At 44.6% G+C, this 10,000-nt stretch overlaps 1 protein-coding gene across 1 annotated transcript in view; it reads left to right on the forward strand.

The window, feature by feature from the left end:
- The window catches only part of LOC308152626 (BTB/POZ domain-containing protein 9-like), an 18,818-nt gene that overhangs the window by 2,956 nt on the left and 5,862 nt on the right, over positions 1 to 10,000 (forward strand). Inside the window, exons 4-6 of the mRNA XM_080525653.1 lie at positions 3,945 to 4,224; positions 7,369 to 7,594; positions 7,789 to 7,908. Of these exons, the coding sequence (XP_080381779.1) occupies positions 3,945 to 4,224; positions 7,369 to 7,594; positions 7,789 to 7,908 (626 nt within the window). The remainder of the gene's footprint in view (positions 1 to 3,944; positions 4,225 to 7,368; positions 7,595 to 7,788; positions 7,909 to 10,000) is intronic.

Consider the following 10,000-nt stretch of genomic DNA (forward strand, 5'->3'; position numbering starts at 1 on the left):
TGGTCAAATGACCCCACCCATGGCTGTTCTAGTGTTAAGTAAGTACAGTTTATTTATATAGCACCTATCACAGACCAGCGGTCACAAAGTGCTTTACATATATAAAAACATAATTAAAGAGCAAAAGTAATAGCAGGATAAAATAAATTGTTGTGTTAATCCTCCTGTTAAAGTAGCAGTAGGTGAGAGAGGGCTTTAACTATCAGCAGGGGGGTATTCCACGAAGCTCGATAAAGTTCTAAGCCTCGATAAAGTTCTAAGCCTCGAAAAGTTCTAAGCCTCGAAAATGTTAGCTTGCGTTCGGTGCCATCAAATACATTTAACCGAAGCCTTCATGCAAAGGCTTCAAACACCATTGTAATCGTGTCAGTTCTTGTAAATTAGCCTGCACCATAATTTTATAGCCTACATACTTTTTTAGATGAGATTTTAGATTAGATTCAGACAACGAAATGCAGTAAAAAGTGCGTCTGAAGAGGGATTCGAACCACGTCTAAAAATGATGAATAAATCCAGTGGCAGCGGTCGTTACCACTAGGCCATTGTGGCGATATGACGGTTTGTAGCCTGCTGCTGATATCACCACAGTAGTAATATTCATTTATTAAAATATGAACATATAACAATAACTGGGGCTAGTATGACCTACGCATTTAATCGGTCAGCAATTTCTTGCCAAACCATTTCCCTCGCCTTGTTAATTGCGGCAGTATTGCACTATTTTACATCTTATTTTTCCGTCTTCATAAAGATCAATAATTCGGGAATGCTGCGCAAATGTAGTACCCCTGCAGAGTGGAGTATCTTCATTTCGACAGATCGACTCTTCTGGGCTCTTTATGTCTGCGTGCACGCGCCCATATCGAAGATTTGTAAGCCTGTCTTCTGTGAACACTCATCACACAAGGCTGATCCTCGTTCGAGGAATCACCTTAGGCTTGAATTCCAATCTCGAGTTGCCTGAGCGCCGCATTTATTTATATCGCCGCTATACTAAGCCACCTTTAGTGGAATGGCCCCCTGGTCCTGAATCAGATGTGTTTATTATTATTATTATTATTATTATTATTATTGATAATAATAATAATAATAATAATTCAGTATATTTATAAAGTGCTTTTCAGGGACTCAAAGACGCTGACAGTAAGGGTACACAAGAACACGGAAACAACAAGCAACAGATAACATGAGTACATAGAACACAATTATAACAAACAGGCACAGGAAACAATGAACACAGCAGAGTCCAGGGCAGGGAGGGGGTGGCAGGGTTAGGGGAGAGGGTTAGGGGTAGGGAAGGTTGTATGCATGTCCAGGTGGGGAGGGGGGGTGGCAGGGTTAGGGGAGGTGGTTAGGGGTAGGGAAGGTTGTATGCATGGGAGAACAGGTAGGTTTAATCCTCCTGTTAAAGTGGCAGTAGAGGATAGGTTTTACCTAACCTCTGTTCCTGGGTCAGACGTGCTTAATCCTCCTGTTAAAGTAGGGGAGAGAGGTTTTACCTAAGCACTGTTCCTGGGTCAGACGTGTTTAATCCTCCTCTTCATGTGGCAGTAGGCATTCAAATGTTGGTATATGTGACGGCAGCTGGTGAAAGGCGGGAACAAGTCGGCAACCGACTTTTATTCCGAAAAATGTAAATTAATTTCAACGTTGTTGAAAATCAACGACACACTCGAGCCAAAACGTTGTAACACAATGGATTCGGCGAGTAATCCCCACTACTCTACACTAACTAGGTAGCAGTGGGGATTACTCACTGAATCTCTCCATTGCGTTGCAATATTTTTTCATTTTAATCACATCTTCTCAGTGACAAGTATATTCGGACATACAGGACATTGACTTGGTGAGGTTGGTGCATAGGACATACAGATAAAACAACAATATAATAAAACAACAATACATACATAATACAAAATAGTTTCAAAAGACAATGATTGTGGCGTGGGGTGGTCTACAGTGCACACATATGCCCACATCGGCATGGGTTCGAATCCGGTCCATGCCCTGCTGACATGCCCTCTCTCCCTTCTTCTCCTTACTTTCCTGTCTGTCTTATATGAGTGGGACTGCCCCACTTGGGGGGCGGCTGTGGCGCAGGAGGTAGAGCCGCCGTCTGATGATCGCAAGGTTGGCAGATCGGCGGTTCGAGTCCCAGCTGGCCACATGTCGAAGTGTCCTTGGGCAAGACACTGAACCCCAAATTGCTCCCAGTGAGCGGGGCCGGCGCCTTGCATGGTAGCTTGCCGCCATTGGTGTGTGAATGTGTGTGTGAATGGGTGAATGAGAGGACGTTGTAAAGCGCTTTGGATAAAGGAGCTATATAAGTGCAGTCCATTTACCATTCACTCAGAAAAAATTACTTACAGTATGTAAATATATTAAAAAAATAATATAAGCAAAAAAATACAGTGGTCCTCTGTGTTAAGGCGGCCCTGCTCACGGTCGTTAGTGTCTCTCTGTACCTCTGTGTTCAGGTGGTCAGTGTCTCTCTGTCCCTCTGTGTTCAGGTGGTCAGTGTCCCTCTGTGTTCAGGTGGTCAGCGTCTCTCTGTGTTCAGGTGGTCAGTGTCTCTGTCCCTCTGTGCTCAGGTGGTCAGTGTCCCTCTGTGTTCAGGTGGTCAGCGTCTCTCTGTGTTCAGGTGGTCAGTGTCTCTCTGTGTTCAGGTGGTCAGTGTCTCTCTGTGTTCAGGTGGTCAGCGTCTCTCTGTGTTCAGGTGGTCAGTGTCCCTCTGTGTTCAGGTGGTCAGTGTCTCTCTGTGTTCAGGTGGTCAGTGTCTCTCTGTGTTCAGGTGGTCAGCGTCTCTCTGTGTTCAGTGTCTCTCTGTCCCTCTGTGTTCAGGTGGTCAGTGTCTCTCTGTGTTCAGGTGGTCAGTGTCTCTCTGTGTTCAGGTGGTCAGTGTCTCTCTGTGTTCAGTGTCTCTCTGTCCCTCTGTGTTCAGGTGGTCAGTGTCTCTCTGTGTTCAGGTGGTCAGTGTCTCTGTGTTCAGGTGGTCAGTGTCCCTCTGTGTTCAGGTGGTCAGTGTCTCTCTGTCCCTCTGTGTTCAGGTGGTCAGTGTCTCTGTCCCTCTGTGTTCAGGTGGTCAGTGTCTCTCTGTCCCTCTGTGTTTAGGTGGTCAGTGTCTCTCTGTGTTCAGGTGGTCAGTGTCCCTCTGTGTTCAGGTGGTCAGTGTCTCTCTGTGTTCAGGTGGTCAGTGTCTCTCTGTGTTCAGGTGGTCAGTGTCTCTCTGTGTTCAGGTGGTCAGCGTCTCTCAGGTGGTCAGTGTCTCTCTGTGTTCAGGTGGTCAGTGTCTCTCTGTGTTCAGGTGGTCAGTGTCTCTCTGTGTTCAGGTGGTCAGTGTCTCTCTGTGTTCAGGTGGTCAGCGTCTCTCTGTCCCTCTGTGTTCAGGTGGTCAGTGTCTCTCTGTCCCGCTGTGTTCAGGTGGTCAGTGTCTCTCTGTCCCTCTGTGTTCAGGTGGTCAGTGTCCCTCTGTGTTCAGGTGGTCAGCGTCTCTCTGTGTTCAGGTGGTCAGTGTCTCTCTGTGTTCAGGTGGTCAGTGTCCCTCTGTGTTCAGGTGGTCAGTGTCCCTCTGTGTTCAGGTGGTCAGTGTCTCTCTGTGTTCAGGTGGTCAGTGTCCCTCTGTGTTCAGTGTCTCTCTGTCCCTCTGTGTTCAGGTGGTCAGTGTCCCTCTGTGTTCAGTGTCTCTCTGTCCCTCTGTGTTCAGGTGGTCAGTGTCTCTCTGTGTTCAGGTGGTCAGTGTCTCTCTGTGTTCAGGTGGTCAGTGTCTCTCTGTGTTCAGGTGGTCAGTGTCTCTCTGTCTCTCTGTGTTCAGGTGGTCAGTGTCTCTCTGTGTTCAGGTGGTCAGTGTCTCTCTGTGTTCAGGTGGTCAGTGTCTCTCTGTGTTCAGGTGGTCAGTGTCTCTCTGTGTTCAGGTGGTCAGTGTCTCTCTGTCCCTCTGCGTTCAGGCGGCCCTGCTGGCGGTGGTGCGGAGGGACTCGTTCGCGGCCACGGAGCGGGAGATCTTCCAGGCGCTGTGCCGCTGGTGCCGTCACCACGGCGACCACGAGGAGGCAGCGGCCGCCGTGCAGGAAGTGATGTCGGCCGTGCGCCTGCCGCTCATGAGCCTGGCGGAGATGCTGAACGTGGTGCGGCCCTCCGGCCTGCTCAGCCCGGACCACCTGCTGGACGCCATCCAGACGCGCTCGGAGAGCCGGGACATGGACCTCAACTACCGCGGCATGCTGAGTGAGTACCTCAACTACCTCAACTACCTCTAGACATGCTCCGTGAGTACCTCAACTACCTCTAGACATGCTCTGTGAGTACCTCAACTACCTCTAGACATGCTCTGTGAGTATCTCAGAAGAATCAGTATCAGAATCAAGTGTATTGTTCCATCCCGTTATCCAAGTATAAGAGAGTAAAATTATTTGGCTTCGGTTCCTCGACCTTGTGGCAACAAGAGAAAAAAGGCAATAGTTATAAAAACAATAAGACAAGAGACAATAGAGTGGCATAATAATCAAAGTAATAGAAATAGGTAAGGCAAGTTTATTTGTTTAGCACATTTCATACAACAGGGACAATTCAAAGTGCTTTACATACATTATTAAAAATACAGCAAGAGGAGCATAGGAAATAAAAATGACAACGAATAAAAGCAAATGTAAGAAGTAAATAGATAAAACATTTAATACGGCAATAGATATTAATATCTATAATAATATATCAAGCGTATAGCCCTGAGGTAGCAGGAAAAGACAGCAGGTAGCAGTAGAATAAGGTGCCTGTGTGCGTGGGAGGTGTTTAGTGATAGAATAACTTTAATAATAATGATAACTTTTATTTGTATAGCACTTTTCCTGCAAACATTGATATATAGATAGTGAGTGGTGTGTGTATGAGGTGCTATGTGTGTCTGTGTGAGGTACTGTGTGTGCGTCTATCTATCTATCTATCTATCTATCTATATACAGTACGTATATATATACATCTTTCTATCTCTCTATCTATCTATCTATCTATCTATATATACACACATCTATCTATCTATCTATATATACATCTATCTATCTATCTATATCTATACATCTATCTATATATCCATCTATCTATCTATCTATCTATCTATCTATCTATCTATCTATCTATCTATCTATCTATCTATCTATCTATCTATCTATCTATCTATCTATCTATCTATCTATCTATCTATCTATCTATATATACATCTATCTATCTATCTATATCTATACATCTATCTATATATCCATCCATCTATCTATATCTATCTACAGTGGGGCAAAAAAGTATTTAGTCAGCCACCAATTGTGCATGTTCTCCCACTTAAAAAGATGAGAGAGGCCTGTGATTTTCATCATAGGTACACTTCAACTATGAGAGACAATGAGAAGAAGAAAAATCCAGAAAATCACATTGTCTGATTTATTAAGAATTTATTTGCAAATGATGGTGGAAAATAAGTATTTGGTCAATAACAAAAGTTCATCTCAATACTTTGTTATATACCCTTTGTTGGCAATGACAGAGGTCAAACGTTTTCTGTAAGTCTTCACAAGGTTTTCACACACTGTTGCTGGTATTTTGGCCCATTCCTCCATGCAGATCTCCTCTAGAGCAGTGATGTTTTGGGGCTGTCGCTGGGCAACACAGACTTTCAACTCCCTCCAAAGATTTTCTATGGGGTTGAGATCTGGAGACTGGCTAGGCCACTCCCGGACTTTGAAATGCTTCTTACGAAGCCACTCCTTCGTTGCCCGGGCGGTGTGTTTGGGATCATTGTCATGCTGAAAGACCCAGCCACGTTTCATCTTCAATGCCCTTGCTGATGGAAGGAGGTTTTCACTTAAAATATCACGATACATGGCCCCATTCATTCTTTCCTATACACGGATCAGTCGTCCTGGTCCCTTTGCAGAAAAACAGCCTCAAAGCATGATGTGTCCACCCCCATGCTTCACAGTAGGTATGGTGTTCTTTGGATGCAACTCAGCATTCTTTCTCCTCCAAACACGACGAGATGAGTTTTTACCAAAAAGTTATATTTTGGTTTCATCTGACCATATGACATTCTCCCAATCCTCTTCTGGATCATCCAAATGCTCTCTAGCAAACTTCAGACGGGCTGGCACTGCAGGATTTGAGTCCCTGGCGGCGTAGTGTGTTACTGATGGCAGCCTTTGTTACTTTGGTCCCAGCTCTCTGAAGGTCATTCACTAGGTCCCCCCGTGTGGTTCTGGGATTTTTGCTCATCGTTCATGTGATCATTTTGACCCCACGGGGTGAGATCTTGCGTGGAGCCCCAGATCGAGGGAGATTATCAGTGGTCTTGTATGTCTTCCATTTTCTAATAATTGCTCCCACAGTTGATTTCTTCACACCAAGCTGCTTACCAATTGCAGATTCAGTCTTCCCAGCCTGGTGCAGGTCTACAATGTTGTTTCTGGTGTCCTTTGACAGCTCTTTGGTCTTGGCCATAGTGGAGTTTGGAGTGTGACTGTTTGAGGTTGTGGACAGGTGTCTTTTATACTGATAACGAGTTCAAACAGGTGCCATTAATACAGTTAACGGGTGGAGGACAGAGGAGCCTCTTAAAGAAGAAGTTACAAGTCTGTGAGAACCAGAAATCTTGCTTGTTTGTAGGTGACCAAATACTTATTGTACAGAGGAATTTACCAATTAATTCATAAAAAATCCTACAATGTGATTTCCTGGATTCTTTCCCCCCATTCTGTCTCTCATAGTTGAAGTGTACCTATGATGAAAATGACAGGCCTCTCTCATCTTTTTAAGTGGGAGAACCTGCACAATTGGTGGCTGACTAAATACTTTTTTGCCCCACTTGTATATATACATCTATCTATATCTATCTATCTATGTATACAGCTACAGCCTATATATACTAGGGGTGTAACGGATCACGGAAATTCCGTGATCCGTTCGGATCGCCCTCCACGGTTCGGAACGCATGTGTACCGCGGATCAATTGCATTATTATTATTTTTTTTAGTTTTTAGTTTTTTTCTTTCCTAACACCAGGGGAGCCACCCCTCCTAAATTTCGTTGTTTGGTACCTGTACTATAGCAATGACAATAAAGACCATTCATTCATTCATTCATTCATATTATATATATATGTATGTATATATATATATATATATTACCAGTTTTGACATCTTGAATGTTGTTGGTTTTTGTCACATAGTAAAAGTGGTGTTTTTACAGAATTCAAGGAAAAAGCAGTTTTTATATATTGTTGATCCGAAAAATGATCCGATCCGTGACTCAAAAACCGTGACACGATCCGATCCGTGAGTTAGGTGATCCGTTACACCCCTAATATATACCCCCCCCCCCCCCTCCCACCAGTCCTGGAGGAGAACATCGCCACTATGAAGTACGGGGCCCAGGTGGTGAAGGGAGAGCTGAAGGCGGCTCTGCTGGACGGAGACACCCAGAACTACGACCTGGACCACGGCTTCTCCAGACACCCCATAGAGGAGGACGGCCACGGCCGCGCGGGCATCCAGGTGAAGCTGGGACAGCCCTCCATCCTCAACCACGTACGCCTGCTGCTCTGGGACAAGGACAGCCGGTAGGAACCCTGTGTTGTATAGTGTGTGTGTGTGTCTGGGTGTGTCTGGGTGTGTGTGTGTGTTGGTCTTTGTTTAGGTGCTTGTTTGTTGTTTGTAGTCCTATCAATAGTATTCTCTCTCTCTCTCTCTTTCTTTCTCTCCCTCCATCTCCCTCCCTCTCTCTCTCTCTCTCCCTCCCTCCCCCCCTCTCCAGGTCTTACTCCTACTATCTGGAGGTGTCTATGGATGAGCTGGACTGGGTGCGTGTGATCGACCACGGCAAGTTCCTGTGTCGCTCCTGGCAGAACCTCTTCTTCCCCGCCCGGGTCTGCAGGTACACACTCATACACACTGATACACACTCCTACACACTGATACACACTCCTACACACTCCTACACACTCCTACACACTCCTACACACTCATACACACTCATACACTCTCCTACACACTCCTACACACTCCTACACACTCCTACACACTCCTACACACTCCTACACACTCCTACACACTCCTACACACTCCTACACACTCGTACACACTCCTACACACTCCTACACACTCCTACACACTCGTACACACTCATACACACTGCAAAGAGTCAATCTAAGATGAGGTATCTTAAATCAAAGCAATATATGCTTGTTTTTTTGTCTTGCTGCACTAGTTTTAAGATGTCTTTTACTTGTTTTAAGAACATCTTGGCAAGAGATATGTTCCTGTTTTTGTTGGCAGATCATTTATATGGAATATGTCCCCCGTTTTATTGCTTTTTTTTCTTCTTGTTTTTGAGGGCTGACTAATTGCAGTGCAGAGAGCACAGCCAAAGGAACGTTGCTCCTCCCCTCTTTAAGTTTGATTGAACAGGCACTTATTGCGGATAATTAAGCAATATCACACTCGTGGTCGTGCTGTTATACTGAATATCAGCACGGCTGTGATTCGGTCGTAGGTACGAGGCATTTATTAGCCATTTATTAGTTAACAGTAATAAGCGACAACAGATTATGATTTGTTTGTTTATTTAATCATAAAAATAAACAAAAAATTGTTCCGCAACTGAACTTCAACTGGACTGTTGCCTAGTAACCTGAACACAAACATTGCAGTCTAATTAACGGTCATTTAGTAGAACATCTGTGCGGCGGAGTGATACATATAGTTAAAAGTCCCAGTGCTGTTGTACTGTATATCGGCACTCATGGAATGCGTCTTGTCCAATCAAATGACTTGGTCGGAACTAACTGTTGTATAATGATCTGGATTGAATGTACATACAGCAGGTATGGCTAGAAACCAGCATCACAGAGCACCTATAGCAGTCTAGTCTAGCAGGTTAGATTCTGTTCAGAGTACAACAACAACAACAACAATAGTGTTTCTCTAGGTACTGGCTCAGCCATAGTCAGGGGCCCTGGAGCAATTAGGATTTAAGTGTGTTTGCTCAAGGGCGCAACGGCAGTGATAGGCAGTCACCTCCAGTCATCTGCTCACATGCAGCTCCCTCCTGAGGCGGGGATCGAACCAGCGACCTTCCGATGGCTAGCTGGCCTCTCTAACCTCTAGGCCAGAGGTTCCCAAACTTTTTTTAACCAAGGCACCCCTGAAGCTTTCCCCCTTCTCCAAGGCACCCCAACTCTACGAAGATTTTAAAAATGCCTCGGAGCTTAAACTAAAAACAATACACGATGAATTGGTTTGAAAATGTGTGTTTATATATAATACATAAGTATTGCCCCAATGAATTTTAACAAGATAATAAAAGTCATAAATGAACTGTAATGGATGGGCAAGAATGCATAGGTCAGTCAAACTATCGCTAAATTAAACAAAATTGTGGCCCTCAAGGATTGTACAATATGGGAGGAGACTCAGAGGGAATTCTTCACACAAATAAAATATCAAAGGCCTGTATAATCAATCAATGGAACAATGCTTTTTTGGGGGGCTTAAAATAATGCCTTAAAATGTAATTCTCATTTCAATGCTCATTCTGAGATTATTATTTCACATCTTCTGAACCAAACGGGTAACTCACAACTATAATAATTTAACAATAATAATCATGACAGAATTGTAAAAATTGAGAGAAATACAAAACAAAGAAATATGTTGTGCGCATTAGTGGGACACATGCGCCTGCTTTTGGGAGCAGAGTCTCTTTATGCGGGGAGAGATAGTGGACAGCGCGACACGCAGGTCCTGTTCCACTGACAGATGCGTGCGTGTCTTGTTCTTGACGAGAAGAAAAAGCCAGCTCGCACAAGTAGGAGGTTGGGAAGGGTAAAAGCACCTTGATGGCGCTCTCTGAGAGAGATGGATATTCATGTCCCACAAGCAGTCAAAACCTATCCAAACCTAGCTCACCATGTTTGAGCTTCAGTGTGCGGTCCATAATGAGCTCTGCCAGTTCATCTGGAGCTTTG

The sequence above is a fragment of the Nansenia antarctica genome (assembly GCF_963989245.1).
Source record: "Nansenia antarctica genome assembly, chromosome: 3".
Classification (NCBI taxonomy): Eukaryota; Metazoa; Chordata; class Actinopteri; order Argentiniformes; family Microstomatidae; genus Nansenia; species Nansenia antarctica.